The sequence below is a fragment of the Podarcis vaucheri genome, assembly GCF_965113315.1.
Source record: "Podarcis vaucheri genome assembly, chromosome: 12".
Classification (NCBI taxonomy): Eukaryota; Metazoa; Chordata; class Lepidosauria; order Squamata; family Lacertidae; genus Podarcis; species Podarcis vaucheri.
The window spans coordinates 5,446,137-5,470,688 of NC_138750.1; the positions used below are offsets into that span (position 1 = coordinate 5,446,137).

Below are 24,552 nucleotides of genomic sequence, written 5' to 3' on the forward strand. Positions count from 1 at the left end.
CAGAAAAAAGCAATTAACTTCCCGGACATCAGCAGGCTTCTTGACAGAATGATCATTCTTGATTATGACAGGCAATTATAGCACAAGAATTTCTCTGGACTTTACAAAGCCAAGTCAGGTTCTTGGAAAGAAAGACAGAAACCTATAAAAATATATATTATGCTCATAAGGCATAGGGAAATCATAGAATTGGAAGGGGCCCTGAAAGCCATCTAGTCCAACCCCTGCAATTCAGTAATCTTAACTAGCTCATACATGACAGATGGCCATCATGACAATCATGGCCTCAATATGAATATGACTGGAATTGTGTTTATTGGTGGTGGAGTCCTTCTTGTCCTTCAAGACTAGGACATTTTGGAGCATCCTGAGAACTGGTGGCAGTGTAAAGATAAGAGAAACAGGCACACATGGACTTGCAGTGTAGTCAAGTGAGTCTGGGGATTCCTGACAAAGGTGGAGATTTGAATGATGGGAATATTTATTCTGGCAGGATTGGGAAGCAATCTCCTCCAATACGTAGAAGTCCTTTGGGGCCATGGGATGGACAAAGGGGGTGAGCCCCATGAACCAGGAGCAGCAAGGAGGCACTCTGGCCTGGTGTGCTGGAGCTGGTCGTAGGATCTGGAGAGTCAGAATAGGGAAAGGTGGCACCCTGCAACGGGACAGGGAGAACTATTTTTTATAACATAATAACTGCCACTACCTCTGCTACATTTTAAAACTGTTTGGGCTCTTGGGAATCAGCTGGATGGGTTTGCCCCTCAAGGCCAATTGCATTTGACATCCCGGCTTTACGGAGAAGCATGGTCTGTTTCTTTGCTGCTCTGTGCGTATTACCACAAATCTCCAGAACTCCCCCTTCACAAGGGAGCTCACCATGTGAAGGGGGCAACAATATTTGATCATGACTATGTGCCTCTGTACATCTTGAAGTTATTTCTTAAAAAATGAAATGAAGGTTGCAGTGCCATACACTTACTTGGAATTAAATCCTGCTGTGACCACAAAACTACTGGAATAAAATGTAAAATATTTTCATAGATGGGGGGCGGGCTCCTAAACCCGAGAAATTAATAAATGGTAGTATTGAAGGGAAGACTGCAGTCAGTGGAAAAATACAGGCTAAGCTTCCTTCCCAAGCCAGGGCTTCACCTGGGATAAAGGTGATACATATGTGAATAAATCATATCTCTTAAAGCTACTTCAATTCTCCAAAGGAGCACAAACCCTGGGTGAGGACCGGGGGCCTGTAGTCTTGCTACCACTCTGCAGAACGTGGGATGGCACCCCACTTTTGTAACCATATTGTAAAACACAACCCCAGTCTGAGCAGAAACACTCCAGGGCTGCCAGTGCCTTCTGAGAGTCTGTGGAGGCTTTAGGATATATGGTTTTATTTACACATATATACAAGCCAAGCATACAGGGACGCGGGTGGCGCTGTGGGCTAAAGCCTCAGCGCCTAGGGCTTGCTGATCGAAAGGTCGGCGGTTCGAATCCCCGCGGCGGGGTGCGCTCCCGCTGCTCGGTCCCAGCGCCTGCCCACCTAGCAGTTCGAAAGCACCCCTGGGGGCAAGTAGATAAATAGGTACCGCTTACCAGCGGGAAGGTAAACGGCGTTCCGTGTGCGGCTCTGGCTCGCCAGAGCAGCGTTGTCACGCTGGCCACGTGACCCGGAAGTGTCTTCGGACAGCGCTGGCCCCCGGCCAATAGATGTGAGATGGGCGCACAAACCCCAGAGTCTGTCAAGACTGGCCCGTTCGGGCAGGGGTACCTTTACCTTTACCTTACAAGCCAAGCATAGGATGGAGAGGCTCATAGCACTAGCACCCCAGAAGATATTACTTCTCCATTAATCACAGCTTTGAATTCAGCACAAAGCAAGCATGTCTCTGTGTATTCAGCCTCCAGCTCAGCTCACACCCAAAGCTCAGGCTATTCTTCTCCTACCTAGCAGCTGGGGGAGCGGGGAGGGCACAGAGCGACTTCTCTTGTTGAGCTAATTGTGGTGCTTAGTCAGCCAAAGCCACTGGTTTGGCAAGCTTGCCATTATAAATTCTACCCCTCCACAGGATCACAGATTTGGAAGGGGTACAGGATATAATCCAAACTGACCCCCCAAATTCATAACAATATTCTGACATCAAAACCCCAGCAGAGGTCCCATAACCTGCAACAAGTCAGGAGCAAAACAAGGGACACACGGAGTTTATATGTTGTACATTTCTATGTGTGGGGTTTTATGGGGAAGGGGATTGCAACCAGTGACTTCAGAAAAGCACAGGGTGATATTTACCTTAGCAGTGACATTTAAAAAAACAAAAGTAGTTATTAAAAATACATTTTGGCATTGGACATTTTCATACATAATGTGAAAAACCCCTTTTGTATCAATTCACTGCACAAGGGAAAGCCACGAGCCTCTGGTGCAGACCAGCAGTTTCAAATTGCAGCCCCCCCCCCTTTGTTTCAGCAAAGCCACCTGAAGGGCAGTTGTTCAATCCAGAAAGAGCCAAGAGATTGATTATTATATATTGAAAATAAAAGATAAAAACAGCCAGGTAACTTCTAAGAAGGACGAGTTGTTGGACTGAACCTGTTGGATGGCTGTGGGCCTGGCACACTACGGGTGTGTGTGCGCGCTTCGTGCAGGCTTCGCATCTGTGCAGTGCGCTGGCCAGGCCCTCCCTCCGGAGCCCCTGTCACCGAAGAGGGGCGCGCTCATTCGCCGGCCCTGGGCGCGCTGCCCGCCGGCCAACCCCGTCTCGCAGCCCCCAGAGGGAGCGCGGAAGCTGCGAGGAAAGCGCTGCAGGTCGGGGCAGGCGAGGGCCGGCCATCGCCAGGGGGGGGCTCCTTCTCCCGCCAGCTCTTCCTCGCACCTGTTCCGGGGACCGGCTGCTGCTGCTGCTGCTGCTGCGCGATGGGCGGCTGAGAAGCAGCTCCGGAGAAGGCGGCTCCGGCTGGCAAATCTGGATGAGGAGCAGCCGGGAGCCGCGGCCCCCCGGCGCCCCCTTTCCCAGCTCTCCCTCTCCTCGCCCCCCCTCTCTCCCGATGACTCCGAGGGGCCGCAGGGGCCGTCGCTCCCTCCGCCAGGATCTGCTGCTCTACTGCCTGGTCTTCTCCTTCCCCCTGATGGTCCTGATGCTCCTGCTCTGAGGAGGAGGATGCAGCTGGAGCCCCCCAGCCCCCGCGGCCGGCGGACAACCCTCGCTCGGCTGCCTCGGGGCTGCAGGACGGCGGCGGCAGCAAAGGCGGCGGCGGCCTGATCGCTCTGGCTGGCGGGGAGAGAGGCGAGATGAGGGAGCCCGCCGGCCTCTTCCCGAAGGACTGATCCGGAGCGGGAGCTTGCGGCCCTCGCCCTCCTTCCACGGAAGCCGCGCCGGGAGGAGCCCGCTCGGAGCAGCCATGGCGGGGGTCGCGCCCCTGCCCTGAGACCCCCGGCCCGGCCCGGCCCCACCTGCGGAGCCCCGCTCCCGCCCTCCTCTCGGGCGCCTCCTCCTCCTGCCGCGGGGCCGCGCGCGGGGGCGGCGGGGCGGCGCGTCCCCGCGATGGGCGAGGGCATGTCCAAGAGGCTGAAGGTGCAGCTGGGCGGCGAGGCGGAGATGGAGGAGCGGGCCTTCGCCAACCCTTTCCCGGACTTCCAGCCCCACGGGGCCCCCGCCGCCTCCTCGGCCAGCGCCGCCCCGCCCTCGCCCAGCGGCTCCGAGGGGAAGCGCGCCCGCCCGCCCTCGCCCGGCGGCGACGGAGACCCCCCGCTCTTCGACGCCGACGGCAAGGTGAGGCGGGGGGGGGCCGCGGGGGGCAACGCCGTCTTCCCTGAATGCTACGCGAGGGAAACGGCCACGTGGAAATACAGAGTGAAAGCAGAGTAATTGCCCGCCTAACCTATTATTACTACTACTACTACTACTACTACTACTACTATTACTATTACTGTTGCATATTGATTTGCCTTCCCTCCCCCCCCCGCCCCCAACTCCTCGCCTCGCCTTTCCCCTCCCCCTCCCCGCCTCTTCTGGGCCTCGAAGCCTTTTTCCCTCACGGAAGTGGCGAAGCGTCTGCCTGAGGGAAGTGGCGGAGCTTTTGGGTCTCCGCGCTCCGTCCGGAGGAGTTTCACGAAAGGCTGCCGAGTTGGTGGGTCTTTCGTGCCCCTTTGGCGGCTGCCCCGTGAAGAAGCGGGCCGGCTTAGTGCGGACTTGGGGGCGGCTCTCGCCCTCGCTGAGCCCGCTGCCTCTGCGGGGCCTCCGCGGGCCTCGGGGGGCTGAGCGGGTCTGGCCTCACGCAGAAAACTGGCCCAACCGCGTCTCTGAATGGAAGCGGGTTTTCTGCATTTTTCTTTTAAATGTGCAGTTATTGTGTTATTGATTTGCTCTGCTTCGTTCTTGTTTGTACTTTGTGGTTTTTATTCCGTATTTGTATACTGTGAATAGCACTGAGATCTTTGAATGAAGGGCGGTATACAGATTTAATACATAGAAAATAATAAATTTGTATGGAGGAGCATCGTGTCAAGTGAGGCTCTTGCCCACAGCCTGACTTGTATCCACCAGTCACAGGCTTGTTAAATTTGAGACTGGAAGGAAGAATATGGTGACATGTAGAATTGGGAAAGGTTGCAACAATATGGTAATAAGGCGATAGTATTCATTCTGTAGTATTTCAGGAGCTGGGTGCAAATATAACTGCTCACTTGCTGTGGGACTCCCTACACATGTCTGCTCAGAAGCCATTCCTGCTGGGTTGACAAAGTTAGGCAGGGAGGCTGTTCCTCCACAGTGCTGTGTTTTAGGTTGCGTTTCAACACATGGTGAGAGGTAGCATATATGCACCCAATGTGTATTACCGGTTGGGTTTTTCTATTATGATTACCAGTGTTAAGAGACTGGGATAGAAAATTATTCACCACATGGCTCCTGGAACCTGAGTTGCAGGTGCAAAAACAGAATGGCTAATTGCCATGGGCCAATGCAGCAGCACTTTCTATTCATTTTTTCGAAACTCATGAACTAATACACAATTCATATCAGTGACACCTTGTCACATTTTTAATAGCAATTCTTAATTGGACACCACAAACCTCAACCTCAGCAATAGCGGGCAACCATAAGTATTTATAAATACTGGTATATATCACTGAAACTATGATCACACGATATTACATGCACACATGCAGTGATGCTGTTGCATCTGGAATAGCTTAGGTGGTAGAACATGAGACTCTTAAACCTCAGGGTTGTGGGTTTGAGCCCCACGTTGGGCAAAAGTTTCCTGCATTCCAGGGCTTTTGACTAGGTGATCCTCAGGGTCCTTCCAGCCCGCTGTCAGATCGCGGCTCTGGAGATATATTTGTTTTAAATGTCGCAATGGTTTTGCGGCTCCCAGTTTTCTTTTCCTTCGGAAACGGGTCCAAGTGGCTCTTTTTGTCTTAAAGGTTGCAGACCCCTGACTTAGAAGTTACCAGCATGGCTTGCCCACTGTTCCTTGTCTCCAGTCTTCCTCCAGCTGCCGTTCACTCTCAGGATGGCACAGGCTGCACAGAAGCTGGTGATGCTGTCACCACCAAAGGGCCCAAGCTCATTTTTGCTGCTACCACTTACTCAAAGCTTCACCTGGCCACATTTTGGTACTATGCTAAAGTTGAATTGGTTCCCCCAACTCCTGCTGAAATTCCTAAGGCTATGGATGGCATGAAAGGATTGCTGACGACCTGGCAATCTGGCCGCTAACCATCAAGGAAGCTGTAAGGAACAGCTTGGTGGCTACTGAAGTGGTAATGTGGTTTTACATCTGCGAAATCATAGGCAAACGTGGCCTGGTTGGCTGTGGTCTTTTTGGTCCTAATTCAGTGTCTTAATACCAAGATGAAATTGTGTTGCTCTCTACAAATATCGTTCAATTTGAGGCAAAATCAGATGATGGTGATGTGAACGGCGACAAGGGTTGCTAAATTACTATTCAAATAAACGCTATACAAAGAAAAAAAGTTACCAGCACATTTTGCCCCATAACTTCCTTTCTAGGAAGGCTGAGACGGACTTCTTTTTTTAAAAAGAAAGCTCAGAGTCTGGAGCACCTTCCCAGGGTCACTGGTGAAAGCTGTAGCAACCATGGGCATAGCCAGGATTTTTGTTAAGAGGGAGGAGGAGCTTTTTCAAGGAAATCAAAGTTGTTCAGCTCTTCTTGGGAAATCATAGGTAAAAATACCTGTCCCTTGAATAGGACATGGGGGGGGGGAGGTTTCTGCTGACGGAGAAAACCTCAGATAATTGAGTACTTTCAATACCCCAGCTACACCCATGCAAGCAACCCCTGGAGCATGGGATTGTAGCCAAATAGTTGTGAAAGTGACCTCAGGTGGTGTAAGTTGCGCAAAGCCAGCTAAATTTTCCAGTGGTGCTATATTCTTTCCCCCAAACAATAGCTAAAAGTGCCGCATGTTGGCAACAGGCGGTGCTCTAGAACAAAGGCTCCCAAACTTATTTGGCCTACCAAATAAAAAAGTACTCTGTGTCCCCCTGGAAATATACCTTCTTTAAGCGAACAAGCAGAAAGCTGCAGTGACAAATTTGCATGCTTTTATGTATCTTTATTTTTACCTACATTCTACAACATAGTAAAGAAAGATGTTAAATAAGACACCTTGAAACTTGAAATTACAATTATTAAAATCAACAATGGTAACATTCACATTACACACAGAAAATTAAGATAAAGAAGGATATTAGAATAAAAATTAAGAATAACATTAAAAATAATCATAATGAGAAGGATGAACCTTTAACTTTGTGTAAGCATCATTGCATGTTTCATTGGTGAAGTGCTCCTTAGTGGGTGCAGCACACACATTTTTAAAACCTGTTCTGTGCAAGTCTGGTATATATCAGAAATTTATTTTTTTAAAAAAATACTGGTCTCACACACAGGTAAACAAATACCTGCGCAGATCACTGCAGTGAACCTCTGGGTTCTTGAAGTAGTAATATAGTTGGAAGGGACAGCAACACACTGCAAGTACATCCCATCAAGCACTGCCCACGTTGTGGTTGGGAAACACCTGAGAGAGAGAGGCAGTTTGTCTGAAAGTGCTTGCGTGTGCAAAAAAGTGTACAGGGCGAAATAAATTATGTGCTGTGTATGTGCCCATTTATACGCTAGTGTGTACAGGGCCTTAGTCTTTCTCATTTACAGTAAGGAAGAATGTTTTAGAAGAAAGACTCTTGCCAACTGTTTCTAGTTCTGGAAGGCTTGCAGAACCTGTAACCTGCCAGCCCAAACACACCTCTGGCCACACCGGCCACCAAGGCCTCTAAACCTCCAGATTATGGCTGCTGCCTTGGGGTTTTTAAACAGACCGCAGTACCTGCTTGGACTCCTTGGTTAGATGACAAATTCTGCAGGTCTTAATCTGAAACTAATTTTGGGGTGGCAGAAGAAAAGAAAAGAAAACTAAATACTTGAAATAACAACTAACCCCCCTAACAACTTCTCAGGTGTAGGTGGGGAAGCTGTTGGGACCCTGGCCTCCTTGGCAGGACCTACCACTGTGCTGACACCTTTCCTGAGCCATTTAAATTGTCTCTTGCATGCGGTGTTACTATAGTGGAGCAAAGAAACAGTGCAGCTGCTGCCACCTGTCACTGCACCAGTTGAGGCAACTCAGTGGAGGTCATTTGGGGAAAGGCTCCCTTGAAACTTGTAGCTACCCTTGCCTAGGTTCTTGACGTTTCTGTTCAAGGTTCTGTTCAAGGTTCAAGTGCTTGGAGTGGTTTTGGAAGGGATATGACGAGCATTTTCGCTCACAGGGAGGTGTGCAGGTTTTTGTTGAAGGAGATATTGAAGCTCCATTTTGAATGCTACTGGTGAGCTTAGGAGACACAGAGAACACAATGCATTTGTCACAGTGCCATACATTTTGGCTCAGCTGTGAGGCCGTTGCCTATGACAGCCTTTCTCAACCTTGGGTCCCCAGATGTTGTTGGCTTGGCACTCAATCTGTCATTGCCTTACTCCAGCTGCAAATAGTTCAGTGTTCCCCAACCTTGGGCCTCCAGCTGTTTTTGGACTACAATTCCCATAATCCTTGACCACTGGTCTTGCGAGCGAGGGATGATGGGAGTTGTAGTCCAAAAACAGCTGGAGGCCCAAGGTTGGGGAACACTGAAATAGTTGGATAAGCAAGCCAGTCATCCAATGGCATGCATGAGAAATGCTGCTCTTCCCTGTATCTGAAGCCATTGCTTGACTTAATCACATCACTAGAGCAGCACAGAATCATAATGTTTTGACAGCCTCAAATTGAGTCACAATGTTATGATAGGTGACTGAAGAGCATAATCAAGAGCTGCCTTCAAACCCTGATGATTCCGCCGCCCCCCCAAAAAAACCCCAAACAAGCAACAGAATGGACTTTGCAGACTTAGGTCTAATTAATTAATGAAGTCTAAACCCTAACTAATTGTTTGTATGTGTCTTGTCATGTTTCATTGCACACTCCATGTAATTAAGGTTTATTTTAGATTTTGATTCCCTGGAGCCAACTGAAGCCTAATGATATTTAATGGCAAGCATTGCCAGTTAGTGGGAATAGTTAATGAGGGCGTCTTCAGATGATTTAGTGATGTTTGGCTGCTTTGTGGCCACTTGAGACTTGCTTGTAATTCACATTTACGGGAAACGTATTTAGAGTTACCTTTTTGATAAATCACGTGGTGTGGTTTAAATGGCATCATACTTTATGCGTAACAGTTTATAAACTTTCACAACAGGAACTCTTCACTGTCTTGTGGAACATCTTTATGCCATTGATTGGCAGATCAGATCAATAATTTTGTGTATTGTTTCTAGCAGTATTTATTTATGTATTGTGTCTGTGTACAGTACTATCCTTGCGCTATGAAGTTCAGGCAGTGTTATTTAGGGTTACTCCATCCTATCCATACAAGCCAGTAGGGTAGATTGAACTGAGAAACAGTAACTGGCTGAAAAGCATCCGTGGTGCTTCATGGCTATGATGGATTCCTCTTGCAACAGTGACACACTGACTCTCCACTCTGGTGTCATCAGGGCTATCTATTGATGGTCAAAATGGATGAATCCTGCAACTCATTGGTGAATGCCCCAAGAATATCCCTGCAGAACTGCATCTAGAGCCATTTCCTTGCAGTTTCTAGAAACAGTTGAAGATAAATTTGTTCTGACAGGCATTCCCAGCTGGAGAAATGGGTCTTTCCCAAAAATGTCCACTTGTTGGGGTTTTCTCCTTGTCTTATTTGTGTGTGTTTGTATATGTGTGTTTTGATTATCTTAAGTGTAAATTTAGAAGGTGAATAATAAATCAGTTGTGCTTGTGATGATGACAATAATTCTATTGATTGCGGAACGCATGCCTCTTGAACCTGTGCTTTTAAAATTGATGCATTCTTTTTTGGTGTCCTCTCAGTAATGTGTTATATGGAATTACTGGTTTTTTTTTTGGTTATGGGTGGGGTTGTTATTTGTTGATTTGCTTGTTTTTATGTGCTGTAACAATAATTTAGGTGTAGCTCATAGAATAGTCCATTTTCTGATAATGGGCTTCTTGATCAGGGAAGCTCTTCCAAAATGGAACATAGTTTGTTCTTTGTCTCTTGAGTCCATAGATGACTTAACAAATATATAGCAGTAGTCTGGCTAGTAAAACTTCTCATGGCTAGAACATCTGTGGGCCAATATTCATGACTGAGACAACTGTACAATGTGAATTAACCTGGTTAATTGTGTTTTGTTAAAAAGAAGGCTTTTAATTTTCCTACATTATTCCATACCTAACTTCCTTATTAGACATCTTGCCAACGTCCACCCTAATGACATAATTATGCAAGTGAAGTTATGATTAGTTCTGTATGAATGAAAATGGGTTCTTTGTGAGCTTCCCCAGTCTTGTGATGGAATTTCATTTCAGTCACTCTTTACTCTTCTTGCTGATTGAATGATCTTCTATGATATATAACCTGATATATAACCTGATATATAACCAAATGAAGCTTGGTGAAATTTTAGAACTTGACTCCACACAAACCAGAATATTTCTGCTTGATTTTAATTAGTCCGCAGCTGACCCAGCTCACTTGCCTACATCAGTAGCATTTTACAGGCACCTGGCTTACATTTAGGAAGAGCAATGGTTAACAGCTTTGGGGCAGCATGGCCTATGATTGTGTGGAGGCAACTGTGCCTTCCCCTGTTTTCCCAACTGCAGCCCCGTTACCTCCTCATTTTGCAAGAGAGAGGTAAACAATTGGTCCAGGGGACCTGCACTCTCTCTTCACCTCCCCATAACCAAAGTAGGCCCAGCACTAGGATGGGTGGAAAGGCTTAAACCTCTGTCCAGTCTGGTACCCTGATGGGGATTTAAATTATTAAATTGCCCTTCCACAATCAAATCATTTCATGGGTGGGGAGCAGGGGCAGATCCAAGGTGGGAGATGAGGGTGGTGGTGGCCACACCCATGTGTGGCCTGTAACTACCAGAGGGTTGGCCAGGGCAAATGAGGCTCCCAGGCCAAAAATGGTTGGCCCCACTGCTCCAGAGAAGTGAATGGAGTTAGTCCTTTCCCAATAGAAGAAGGGAAATAGGCGCCAGTCAGGATAACTCATAAAGAGGAAGCACATGCATACCTGCATGCACACCATGCTCAGCATCTAGGAAGAGTTGTATTTTCCTGTAGGTGAGCAAAATAGCTTGAGGTGGCCCTCTTTATGCACAAACGTGTGTTGAACAGCCTTAATTAGCTGTTTAGGATTTTTGTTGGTTTTTAAATGATCTTTCCCCCTCCCCTACAGATCTGCCCTTATTTCAGTAAAAGGATCACAACTAAAATTAAGGATCTGCTGCAGCAAATGGAAGAAGGGCTGAAGACTGCAGATCCTCATGACTGCTCTGCATATACTGGCTGGACAGGTGAGGTACCCAAACTTCTTGACAAAGTTCATGGAATTACTTTTGGAGTTGAATTGTTAAGATCCTCACAGATACAACAGCTTACTTTGTGATCTAGTGCTGGGTTTTAGGTTCAGGCTTCGTTTCCATTTATATTCCATTGATATTCATAAGATTTTAGTCTGCTTTTCCATGAAACCACATTCAGAATGTTTGACAGCATTATAGGGCTGGCATATACTCCCACTTTCAACCCAGTTGCTCTCTGGAGGTAGAAAGTGAAGACCATGTTGCTACAGGTTTCTTCCTGCTTACTTTCCCACTTAGAGCCATTAACAATTAGTCGGCCAGGAAAGCTCTTCCTTGGTCACCTAAGAAAACTATTAATCCTGTTTTCCAAATTCTTAAAATAACCCCCCCCCCCCAATTACTACTGTTTTGAGCATAGCCTGGCCTGCTGCTGTGAAGTGTGTGGTCTGGTCTGGTGCCACTTGTAGTTTTCAATTTACCCAACACTTTCTACAATTATTTGTATGCTTATTGGGGGGGGGGGGTTGAAAGGGTTGACTGGTGGATTGACGCACTTGGATGAGATGATTGGTGGATTGAGCCTTTTAATTAGGCAGTGTGTATGTCACTATTTTGTAATCTAAAGAACAGAATGCTATATTGTGCATAGAATTCAATCTCCTATTAATACTTGCTTTCGTATTTTTATTTTTTGAAAATGCAAGTTTGTAGTCCATATGGCAGCAACATTTTTTTAAATTTATTGAATGTGTTAGTCGCTTTATCTTGCCCAGAGCAACCCAATGTGACTTACAGCCAACCATACAAACAGGCAAAAAATCACATATAGATCCATTAAAACCAAGAGGAGAAAGAAATATGTTAAACAAACATGCTGCCCACTTGTAAAAGGACACACAAAGCTAAAGACCAAAGACCTGGTTATAGAGGAAAGTTTTTGCCTGCCAGGCAAACCCTCTCTGGGTAGAGTATGTGGCTACTAAAATGTCAGGAGCTAGATGGTGGTTGAATAAGATGTACAGTGGTCCAGGATTTTGGTGCTCTGCATAGCTCATTATTCCTCCCCATGATGTACAAACTGGAATAAATAAGTCAGAATTGTAAAAAATAGCCATCATGAAATATGCAAAGTAGATGATGCAGATTTGCTTAATTTGTATAGTTATTCAGGTTGCAGAACACAGCTTTTTTTTTGGGGGGGGGTCAGTGAATTTGTACTATCTGTGTGCAAAATTTGTTAATTTGCACTAAGTGTACATAGATGTGGATACTTCTTCATTCTAATTCTGTGCTTATGGCATATTGCAATCAAGGTGGACTTCAACTGATACATGCATTATCCTATTCTATAATAGATGTTTGCACCGCATGCTCCCCAGATTCCTTCCAGCTTTGTTGCTAAGAAAAATTAAATATGAAAGAGGATTATTGGCCCACATTCAGTTCTGGAAATGGGAGTTCAGTATTTTTCCTCTTTTCTTCTTAATGGCTCTTGGAAGGATTCAGAATGTTCTGGGCAGATGGTTCTGTAGGAGGAGAAATGACGAAAAGGTGACATTTGTCATTGGTTTGTTTTAAAAACCTAAAAGGTTGTTTTTTTTAATGCCGCCTCTCACTTGCTGTTTCTTTAGAAGCAGAACAGAATTCTGACACTGGGATTGACAGAATTAATTGCTAATTCACAGTAGGGCAATTAAAACAAATCAACCTTCCACTTAAAATAGCAATACAGATGGATGAGTAATATCAGTTCCATGGAGAATGGCTTGGGCTTTATTCAGAAATACTTAAATACGACAGAAAAATAAGTTTTAGAACTGTTTTTGTGTTTGTTAAATATAAAAACAGCTGTATATGTTTTATTTTTCCCACACATTTCTTTCCTGCCTTTCCTTGGAAGAAGCTCATAGTGACATATATGGTTATCCAGTATAGTCACAACCATCTTATAAGATTGTATAAGATAAGAGGGAGACTACTCTAGTGAGCTTCATAGCAGAATGAGGATTTGAACCCGTTCCTCTGGTCAAGATCCAACACTCAGGCTCATATCATGCAACCCTCTAATTTAATCCTAAGAAAAAAGTTTTCATTTCCCCCAACAGAGATAATGTAATTCAGCAAGATTCATAGAATCATAGAGTTGGAAGAGACCACAAGGGCCATCGAGTCCAACCCCCTGCCAAGCAGGAAACACCATCAGAGCACTCCTGACATATGGTTGTCAAGCCTCTGCTTAAAGACCTCCAAAGAAGGAGACTCCACCACACTCCTTGGCAGCAAATTCCACTGTCCAACAGCTCTTACTGTCAGGAAGTTCTTCCTAATGTTTAGGTGGAATCTTCTTTCTTGTAGTTTGGATCCATTGCTCCGTGTCCGCTTCTCTGGAGCAGCAGAAAACAACCTTTCTCCCTCCTCTATGTGACATCCTTTTATATATTTGAACATGGCTATCATATCACCCCTTAACCTCCTCTTCTCCAGGCTAAACATGCCCAGCTCCCTTAGCCGTTCCTCATAAGGCATCATTCAGTATTCACCTCTGCTGCATTTCTTCTATTATACAAGATGCAAAACAATTATTATTGAAGTACAGTGGTACCTTGGTTCCCAAACTTAATCCATCCCGGAAGTCCATTCCAAAACCAAAGCATACCAAAACCAAGGCGTGCTTTCCCATAAAAAGTAATGCGAAATGGATTAATCCATTCCAGCCTTTTAAAAACAAGCCCTAAGACAGTAATTAAACAGGAATTTTACTATCTAACGAGACCATTGATCCATAAAATGAAATCAATAAACAATGTACTTCAGTCACACAATCAATCTGAACTGGGTTCCACACAGTTACAAAAACAAAACAAAAAAGAGCCACAAAAATGCAAAATAAATAGCAAAAACAGACAGACCTCAGCGTAACACTCAAAACAGAAGTGTGGCACTCAAAATGGAGCACGTTCGGCTTCCAAAAAATGTTTGCAAACCAGAACACTTACTTCCAGGTTTGTAGTTGTTTGAGTACCAAGGCATTTGAGAAGCAAGGTACCACTGTGATCTTCAAAGGGTGAGAAAGAGGGATGGACATCATTCAAAGTTCACAATGTCATACAATATATTTTGCTTATTAGACTCTGTTTTACCAGGCTGGGGGTGAAACATGTGGGCAGGGGCAGAAATCCCTCCCTGTATCTGTGTCTGGCCCCCTGAACCTTTTCCAGGTTACATCCCTCACTGGCTCTCCTTCACATCCAAAGTGTGTTTGCCTGGCTGGAATCTGTCTTGCTTGAATTCTGATAATGCCTCTTGCTTGTCTAGACTCTAGATGCAGGATGGAGGGGTGGGGCTTATTTCTAGAAGCTAGCCTACTGTATGGGTGGCGCTGTGGGTTAAACCACAGAGTCTAGGGCTTGCCGATCGGAAGGTTGGCGGTTCGAATCCCCGCGACGGGGTGAGCTCCCATTGCTCGGTCCCTGCTCCTGCCAACCTAGCAGTTCGAAAGCACGTCAAAGTGCAAGTAGATAAATAGGTACTGCTCCAGTGGGAAGGTAAACAGCGTTTCCATGTGCTGCTCTGGTTCGCCAGAAGCGGCTTAGTCGTGCTGGCCACATGACCCGGAAGCTGTACGCCGGCTCCCTCGGCCAGTAAAGCGAGATGAGCGCCGCAACCTTAGAGTCGTCCGCGACTGGACCTAACGGTCAGGGGTCCCTTTACTTAGCCTACTGTATAATTGTAAAATTTACATTGTTGCTCTACCCACTTTTGCCTCTGGCTCCACCAACGACTGGCAAATGGCTCTTGGAAGGTAGACCGGAAGGAAAAATGACTCTGACTAAAAAAGGGAATGATGTATCTCAACCAAGGAAGAGGAGAGGCAAGGAGGGGAGGGGAAGAGCTAAATCAAACCCCTTGTTCCTTCTGCTCCACCTGCTATATTCCAGAATCTGGGGTTGATGGTCAGCCAACCATCGGGGGGGGGGGGTGTTGAAATGCCGGGTCTGGCCAGAAAAAAATATTTTCCATGATTTGATTGTAGATGAGGGAGGCAACTTTGGGTGTATAACTGAGACCTGAGCAGATGAGGGCAGTGCTCTGTGCTAACCCAGCTGTGTCTGCCCAGGTGCAGCACCAATTCAGGTCAGAGGAGCAGGTGGTGGGTGGTTGCCATCCATCTCCCTTGCCAGGAGAACAGTCTGCATTGTGTCTGGGTTTGAGGGGTTGTCGGCCTTTGTAGTTGGGACTGACAGAATTGTGATTTGATCAAGTGTATTAGTTGAACACTCTGAACTATTTGATTCTCTAATATATTGTACTGATGGTTTACATGTAGTATTTTAACAATTGTGACTCTTGCTGACATCGCTCTGTGATTAGGGGCAGAATACAAAACGTAGAAATAAATAAATGGTCAGACCTGGTTGGCACCCTCCCTCCTGACACCCACCTCATTTAAGTTACTTATCTGAATTTAGTGGCACTTGCATCTCACTGCTCAGGATGATCCCATGTGTCTTTAATGGGAGTTATGCAGTATTATTTCATCCCATAATTAAGGTTTGTCTAGTGGCCAGCATAAGTCGGATCAGGTTAGTCTTTCCCTGGTGAATCAAGACCACAAGTAGCAGGCTGTGCTCAAGGTGGGCTGTAGAGGCATCATTTTCTATTTCTCTGGGCTTTGATTCAAGAAGAGAAGGGTGGGAAGAGAAAAGAAGAGGCAAAAAAGGAGAGTGAGACCCATCTTGTACTTGGTTGCTAAAGGTGAGTCCTGGTTTCAAGAAGGTATAAAAGTCCTGTCGTCATTATTTTTTTTAAAGGACTATTGTGACACTATGGGTCAGCAAAGGAGAGGGAATAAGTCCATTTAATTTTTCTTCTTTCTGGTGATTCCAGGGATAGCCCTTTTGTACCTTCAGCTGTATCGTGTGACGCAAGAACAAAGTCATCTACAGCGATCCCTGGATTATGTGAAGAGGATCCTACGCAATCTGAATGGAAGAAGGGTTACTTTCCTCTGTGGTGATGCTGGACCCTTGGCAGTGGGAGCAGTGGTGTACCACAAGCTGAAGAATGACGCTGAGTCCAAGGAATGTGTGACCAAGTGAGTACCTGAGATGGGCTGGGGACAAATGCTTAGAGATCTGATAGGCGAAGCATTCTTCAATGGGTCAGTAACAGCAGAGCAAATCCCTCCTTGGGAGACGAGACGAAGGAGCTGGAGAGGATTAAGTTGGTTTTTCTTATGGATATCTCAGCCTCCAAAGAAAGACTCTTAATGTGCTGCTGCCAGTTAGCCGCCCTAGCAATACAGTGGTACCCCGCAAGACGAATGCCTCGCAAGACGGAAAACCCGCAAGACGAAAGGGTTTTCTGTTTTGGAGGCGCTTCCCAAGACGAATTTCCCTATGGGCTTGCATCGCAAGACGAAAGCCCATAGGGAAATGCTGGCGGTCGGGAGCAAAGACTTTCGCCCACAGCCGGCCTTCAGAAGAGGACCTCTTCTGAAGGCCGGCGGGGGGCAAAAGTCTTTGCTCCCCCCGCCTGCCTTCCCCCCCCCCCGCCTGCCCCGGGCGATCTTAAAATGCTGGGGGTCGGGAGCGAAGCGTTAGCTGCCGACCCCCAGCATTTTAAAATCTCCCCGTGTCCCGGGGAGGTTTTAAAATGCTGGGGGTCGGGAGCGAAGCGCTGCCGACCCCCAGCATTTTAAAATCTCCCCGTGTCCCGGGAAGGTTTTAAAATGCTGGGGGTCGGGAGCGAAGCGCTGCCGAACCCCAGCATTTTAAAATCTCCCCGTGTCCCGGGGAGGTTTTAAAATGCTGAGGGTCGGGAGCGAAGCGCTGCCGAACCCCAGCATTTTCACTTCGCTCCCGACCCCCAGCATTTTAAAACGCTGTTCCGAAGGGGGGGCGGGGACACCTGCCCCAGCCGCCCCACTTCGGAAAGCTGTTCCGAAGTGGGGAGGGGGGCAGGGACACGTGCCCCAGCCGCCCCACTTCGGAAAGCTGTTCCGGAGTGGGGAGTGGGGGCGGGGACACCTGCCCCAGCCGCCCCACTTCGGAAAGCTGTTCCGAAGTGGGGAGGGGGGCGGGGACACGTGCCCCAGCCGCCCCACTTCGGAAAGCTGTTCCGGAGTGGGGAGTGGGGGCGGGGACACCTGCCCCAGCCGCCCCACTTCGGAAAGCTGTTCCGAAGTGGGGAGGGGGGCGGGGACACGTGCCCCAGCCGCCCCACTTCGGAAAGCTGTTCCGAAGTGGGGAGGGGGGCGGGGACACGTGTCCCAGCCGCCCCACTTCGGAAAGCTGTTCCGGAGTGGGGAGTGGGGGCGGGGACACCTGCCCCAGCCGCCCCACTTCAGAAAGCTGTTCCGAAGTGGGGCGGGGGGCGGGGACACCTGCCCCAGCCGCCCCACTTCGGAAAGCTGTTCCGAAGTGGGGAGGGGGGGCGGGGACAACTTCTGAAGGCGGGCAGGGGGCGAAAGTCTTTGTCCCCCCTGCCTGCCTTCCCAGGGGCTTTTAAATCGCCCCGGACAGCGGAGAAGTCCTCCGCTGTCCGGGGCGATTTTAAAATGCCGCCCGCCAGCATTTTAAGATCGCCCCGGACAGCGGAGAAGTCCTCCGCTGTCCCAGGGTTTTTTAAAATGCTGGGGGTGGGAAGAAAAGCCCTTGTCCCCCCCCTTCAGACGAGGTCCGGGGACAGACTGTCCCCGGACCTGGTCTGAAGGCGGTTTCCCTAGGAACGCATTAATTGATTTTCAATGCATTCCTATGGGAAACCGTGCATCGCAAGACGAAAAAACCGCAAGACGAAGAGACTTGCGGAACGAATTAATTTCGTCTTGCGAGGCACCACTGTATAGCAAATCAGAGAATTAAAATAGTAGCTATCAAACCAGCATAAAAGCATTCCAGGTGTTAAAAGTTTAAAAGCCAAAGGAAATAAAAGGTCTTTGCCTGGTGCTAAAATAATAAATCAGTCTATTCATTCTACGATACTTTTCCTCATCAAGTGTCATTATTATTAGTAGCAGTAGCAGTAGTAGTAAAAGGTAAAGGTAAAGGGACCCCTGACCATTAGGTCCAGTCGTGGCTGACTCTGGGGTTGCGGCGCTCATCTTGCTTTATTTACAGCTTCTGGGTCATGTGGTGAACCAGAGCAGCGCACGAAAATGCTGTTTACCTTCCCGCTGGAGCGGTACCTATTTATCTACTTGCACTTTGACATGCTTTCGAACTGCTGGGTTGGCAGGAGCAGGGACCGAGCAACGGGAGCTCACCTCATCGCGGGGATTCAAACCGCCGACTTTCTGATCGGCAAGTCCTAGGCTCTGTGGTTTAACCCACAGCGCCACCCGCATCCCACCTTAGCTATAGTAGAATTCTCTGAAATCAGGAATTGGTGTGAAAATGAGGAATCAGCCAGTAGTGTTTATCCTGATCCCTGATACATCTACAGTTGCAATTGAAATTATTCCACCCCCAATGCAAATCAGGTTTATTATCAAAATTTACGGACTTTTAGCTGTTTGCAATGAGCAAATCAAACAAAAACAATTGAAATAGCTCAGTAAAACGAATGCTTCAGGTGATTTCCCCAAATTCAGCTGTGAAATGCAAGTTATACTGGTTTCTGCAGTCTCACTATTGTTCAACCCCTTCATGGCAAGCATCTTTTTGCACATAGAGCATCCTTTTGCTGCTATGAATAATTTCAGATGCAGCTGTATAGGAGAGAGAAGGGTCACTTTAGTTCGCAGAAGGCAAAGCACCTGCAAAGTAGCAAGTTGTCATGCTAGGGTTATATATAGGGACTCAGTCAGTTCCCTGCAGCTAGGAGAACTTACTGCTGGGCAATCAGGCGGAGGATCTTTACAAAAAGAAGATGCCATCTCCACCCCACCCCACTCCCGTAGCATGAGAAAGGATCCGTCTTGCTTATTTTGGTTTGGTTTCCTCTGATACTTCCATCCCTAGAAAGAATAACATTTGATCCAGAGGTTTCTGGGATACTTCTCTGCCTTTTTCCTCCCGTTTTGGACAAGGCTCTAGTGACCTTTGGCAGGTTATAAACACACAAGTGGTTTCTTTTAGCATTCTTTGCCCTGGCCCTACCCGTTTGCTTTTCCCCAGCATCCCTTGCTGTACCCAGAGCTCTTGGGGGCTCTGCTCTGCCTACAGCCATTGCACTGCAGTTTATATTTAGAAGTTGCACCACTCTCCTCCTAATCCACAGTCTCTGAAAGATTAATCTCTGTCAGGGCTTTTTGATATGACTGTTTGCATTTTAAATGGAACTTTCTTTCCCTGCTGAGAATAAAAGGCAGGGCGCTGCTTTTTTCAGATTTTGTTTCAACCAGGCTGCTTTGTGGAGTGGGAAGCAGAGAATAAAAATGAGATTAAGGCTAAGATTCTCGTTTGCTTAATTGAAAATAAATGTCATTGGAAACAGTTGGGCTTACTTCCTAGGAAGTGGCTGCCATCCAGAAAGCAGATCTGATGGCTATCTCTCTCCTTTTTCTGAGCAGCTCCCTTCCCCCTTCTAGGTTGGTGTATCTTAAAGCCACTTTTGAAATGGAAGTGATTTGGAGCAGTTTACACTGTGCCTAAGGGTTAGGTGCTGCTAATTTGAAAGACAGATAGATGGCTTCATTTCTACATATTCCTAACTTTATTTACTCTTACCTTGATGACTGAAGGCTGAAATTTGCTTAACAGCATGGGGCGGGCGGAGTTCATTAATTCCATTTGACGGCCTGGAAATAACCTGTTTCCAGTGCTCAGCGTTAGCTCAGGTAGACAATCTAGGTGCCACATGAGGCCTGAAAACTAGGTTATGGGTGCAATAACAGAATGCCTAGGCGCTGCTTTTTTTGTATTACAAGATTACAAAGCTGAAAATGAATGAACTCCAGCTAAAACCTTATCTTCATTTTTCATATGGTCTCATCCTCATCAATATTCTTTTGTGGGCCCCTTCTTCAGTCAAGCTCTGGATTCTCCCTACACCCCCTATATAACTTTCTACCACAACTACTAACACATATTACAGGCCTACACAAGTGATGGAAGAGACACCCACTTTGAGTGTACAGTTCGCACTCAAACCTCTTACTTCAGTGCCATCTTGTGGGGTAAGACGTGCCTATCAGAGCTCTGCATATTCCCTTTCACTTACATGACGGGGGGTTGCTTTCCTGGCTCCCCCCACCCCTTTTGTTCTTTTTAAAATTCATCTTATTGCCCAGTCTCAAATCTTCCATTCTTGGGCAAAGTGATTGAGCAGATGGCTGTGGAACAACTCCAGGCACGCCTGGAGGATGTGGACCATTTAGATCCCTTCCAGTCAGGATTCAGTCCTCACCATAGGACTGAAACTGCCTTGGTCGTGCTGGTTGATGATCTCCGGTGGGGTGGGGACAAAGGTGAGAGCTGTTTCCTAGTTCTGCTGGGTCTCTCAACGGCCTTTGATACCATCGACCATAACATCCTTCTGGACCGTCTAGAGGAGCTGGAGGCACTGTTATACAGTGGTTCCACTCCTTCCTTCTGGGTCATGTCCAGAAAGTGGTGTTCAGACCCCTGGGCTTTCACTTATGGGGTGCCATTGGGTTCTGTCCTCTCCTCCATTAAAACCCTTTCTATAACGTTTGTAGTACTTGGTTTCCATCATGGCATCCCTCCCCCCAACAGCCTTAAAAGCTATGATGAAGGTAGAATTTCACTGATTGGCTGGTTAGAGGACAAGGCAGGCTGTTAGGATATGGTTGTGCTATCTGACTGATGTGTGTGAAGCATTTGAGAAGGCAAAAAGTAGGAAATATGCCACTTCCCCTGGGGGGGCTGTTCACAGAGTTGTCTCAGGATAAGCAGTGGGAATCGCACACGAGTATGTTTAACCCACGTTAAATCATCTTACCACTTCAGATGTTTCTTGAGCTTCACAGTGAGTTAAAAGTGATGGGGTCTTTATCTGCTATAGGGTATCGACTGCCGGGTGGGGGCGAGCCTCACTCTCCCCAGCCCTCGCCAGGATGGGGCTTGCCTCTGGGGGTGGGGAGCGCTGAGTGGGGGCGGGGCTTGCAGCCCTCATTGCCCTCACCACCAATGGACAGGAGAGCACTTGCGCCCCGAGTGCGGATGGGGATTGGAGGAGAGCACTCATGTGCTGAGTGGGGATGGGGCCTAGGTGCAAGACATCATGCCCATACATCTAAAACTGGTTGCAATTGGACCATGGCAAGTTGCAGAACATGCCTAGTCCTTAGGGAGTTTCAAATGCTGCCACTGCTGTATATAAAGAATGAGAGGATAATAGTTGGGAGCAGCTTGGAAGCATGTGTGATGTTGAGTGGCTAGAGGTTGATCTGCCTCGTTGAATCTTACACAGTTGATTTTTTATTTCACCAGTCCAGATAGGACTGGACAAAAAAATCTCTTTCAAATATTGGAGAGACACTGCTGAACTAGATGAACCAATGGCTTCTTGTGTTCTGGAGGAATTATTTTGGCCTCTTTCTCAAATTATTTGACCTAGAAAAGCCTAAGTTACCTCAGCTTTAGTTAGCTTTGTAAGCTCACAGTGGTTTTTGCCAGCTCACCTGGCTACATCAACCTGCTGTGTTAGTTGCATGTGACACACTGACAGCCTGCAAAAAAGGAGAGCAGAGTCTTTTCTGTGTACAGAAAGCTTACTTGCCTGATCACCTGGAGGCAGTTCCTATTCATTGTGGCAGCCTATTTACAAGTTTCCCATACTTGGGTGTGATCTGATGAAAGACTAAGAACCCTTCAGTTTCCCCTCCAATTCTTTCTCATTCCAGACTTTTGCAGCTCCAGAGAATGGTCCTTGCCACAGATTCTGACCTTCCAGATGAGCTGCTTTATGGAAGAGCTGGTTACTTGTATGCCTTGCTTTATCTGAATACTGAAATTGGACCCGAGACTGTGCCACAGTCTGCTATCAAGGAGGTAAGAGAGAAGCGCTGTTTTCCAGGCATTGGCTTTGAACAGAGTTGGTTGTTTGGGAGGAGAGATCACTGGAGGTTCATGGTGCCTTTAGTAATGGTTCCCACCTTTTGCCTGCACTTAGCTATCTCCATACATGTCCCACTTGTTGTTTCAATCTTGCAGAACTGTCTCCTGCCTTCTTTGGGGCTTTCCACATAATGCTTTTCTAAAAGCCTACATTTTCTTCTTAGTGCTATACAGGCAGTGCTCGATTTGCATGGAGGTTACATTCTGGACCCACGTGCGTATCAGCAGGGTCCGCATAAGGCCACCCCTTTTTGTGACATTTTTGGGTCACTTCTGGGTTTGGCACAATGTGCATGGTTGCAGTCACAAACATATTGGACACACCTAAAACGGTTGCTGTCTGTACTTGTGCCTGTACTTATCCATGACTAGTGGTCCTATATCCACACTTAATGGAAGCCATTATTGCATAAGCCCTCTTGAAAGATAACTGAGTGCTCCTGCATTTCAGTTGCACAGCAGAGCAGGCATGCTTGGTCTCTAATGAAGTAATAGTATTTAAGGGGTAGAAAAAACACACCTCTGACACTTTTGCAAGCAACTCCCACTAATGCAGTTGCTCCACATGCTGGGGTCCCTTTCACTAGCAATAACACATTGCTTTTTGAAATGTAGTAACAGAAATTCTACCTGGAGGAAGTCTTGAATACCCTTTGCAACCTGTGCATTCAGTGGCCAGGGAGGATGGGAGTTGTAGTTTAAGAATAGCTGGAGGACCAAAGGTTCTCCACACCTGATTTCTTTCATTTTTCTGGCTGGAACAAGAAGTTCAGAGTAGTCTCTGAAAAGGTTATTGCAAGACCAATTCCCACTGGTCACATAAAGAAATTTGTGAAATTTTTAGGCTTGCATAACTCCACTGTTAGGGCTTTGGCTACAGAGTGTACCGGCCAGATGTGAGATGTTCTCTCAGAATAATGGAATGCCTGTTATTCTATCTGTCTGCATCAGGTGGTGGATTCCATCATTGAATCAGGTAAAAACTTTTCCAGAGAGGAACGAAAGACAGAACGGTGCCCATTATTATATCAGTGGCACAGAAAACAGTATGTTGGTGCAGCCCATGGCATGTCTGGGATCTACTATATGCTTATGCAGGTAATGTTCTTCCATGCATGTGAATAAGTCTTTTATGGCAGTGTGATGGGATGATGAGCTGCTTGTGCGTAAAATCGTAGTCCCTCAGAGTTTGTTCAAGCCCACAAACCTCTGTCTGTGACGGAGCCCCTCAGCCATGGCTGCTCTAGTCACTTGCAGATTCCGACAGTGGTTGCTTTCGGAATCGCTTCCAGCATAAAAGCTCCTTAACGGAAACACGTCTTCTGGACTCGCGGCGTGACAGTTTCCGGCGAGGCGTGGGTCTCCCTATGGGAGGTTCAGAAACCTCCCCACTGTTCTCGCTGGACGTGTCCCTGAGTCCTCCCTCTTGCTCGCTTTCCCTCAGAGACCCACCTCTCCCCCTGCTGGTTCCTGCTTCAGCTGCTGTGTCTCTCCCAGCCTCCGTGAGCCCTTCCACCACCTGTTCCTCCGATGGCAGTTCCCTGACAGGCAGCTAACCCAAATCAATTATTTTAATAACCGTGGTGATAGGAGCCAGCTTGGAAAAGGGGGGTGGGGTTGGGTGGGTGACAAGAGAAGGAGACTCTCCTGAGGGCAACAGTGAAAGAAGGGAACTTGTCTTAAGAAGATAAGAAGCGGCTGCTGGATCAGGCCAGTGGCCCACCTCGTCCTGGATCCTGTTCTCACAGTGGCCAACAGGCATCAGTTTACACTTATTTACATTGTTTATGTTGAATTGAGCTTGCCATTTTATTACCCATTCACTCAGGTTGGAGAGCTTGTTTTGGAGCTCTTCACAATCTCTTCTTGTTTGAATGACCCTGAACAATTTAGCGTCATCGGCAAACTTCACTGCTCACCCCTAATTCTCAATTGTTTTTGAACAAGTTAAATAGCAGAGGTCTCAGTGTTGATCTTTTTTAAATAAAAAATAAAATAAGGTGTTGTTAAAGTTTTTTCATAATACAATAAGATAAAAGAAACTAAATAAAAACAAAAACAGAAAGAGAAAACACCAAAGGAAAACAAAAAAGTAGAAAGAATAAGAGAAGAAAAATAGAATTTCCATTTTTTTTTCTTTTGTCAGTTTCATAAAAGAAATTATTCAAAATTATTCAAAATATTCACTCTAGAATATTTTCATGCAACTGATCTATATTTCCCCAGTCTTCCTGACCCAGATGTCTCAGATTAATCTATTTTCCTTTTTACACAAAAGTCCAAAAGGCATTCTCTAACTATTGTTTAAATAAATGTCAGCAATAGTTTTTCTCTAATCAACATATCAACTTTCTCTCTGATAACTTTAACAACCATTTCCCATTGTGAGATTTACAAGTTCCCTATCAGTGGGAAAGCTCATGTATCTCTTGGTATGGAACGTTGCACAAATGGACATTTCAGAAGACTTAGTGGCAGGGTAAAAAGAGGATGCCTAAGTGAATTGTGTTACTCTCTATTGGCAACTCCTGGTAACATATGATGCCAACTTCTAAGTATATAACAGCCACAGTTGTC

General features: G+C 46.8%; 1 protein-coding gene across 1 annotated transcript in view; it reads left to right on the forward strand.

Moving 5' to 3' along the window:
• Positions 1-3,517: 3,517 nt before the first annotated feature.
• Positions 3,518-24,552, forward strand: part of LANCL2 (LanC like glutathione S-transferase 2) — a 28,956-nt gene continuing 7,921 nt past the window's right edge. Inside the window, exons 1-5 of the mRNA XM_082192870.1 lie at positions 3,518-3,779; positions 10,825-10,942; positions 15,839-16,046; positions 21,762-21,909; positions 22,927-23,073. Coding sequence (XP_082048996.1) covers positions 3,552-3,779; positions 10,825-10,942; positions 15,839-16,046; positions 21,762-21,909; positions 22,927-23,073 — 849 coding nt within the window. The 5' untranslated portion in view covers positions 3,518-3,551. The remainder of the gene's footprint in view (positions 3,780-10,824; positions 10,943-15,838; positions 16,047-21,761; positions 21,910-22,926; positions 23,074-24,552) is intronic.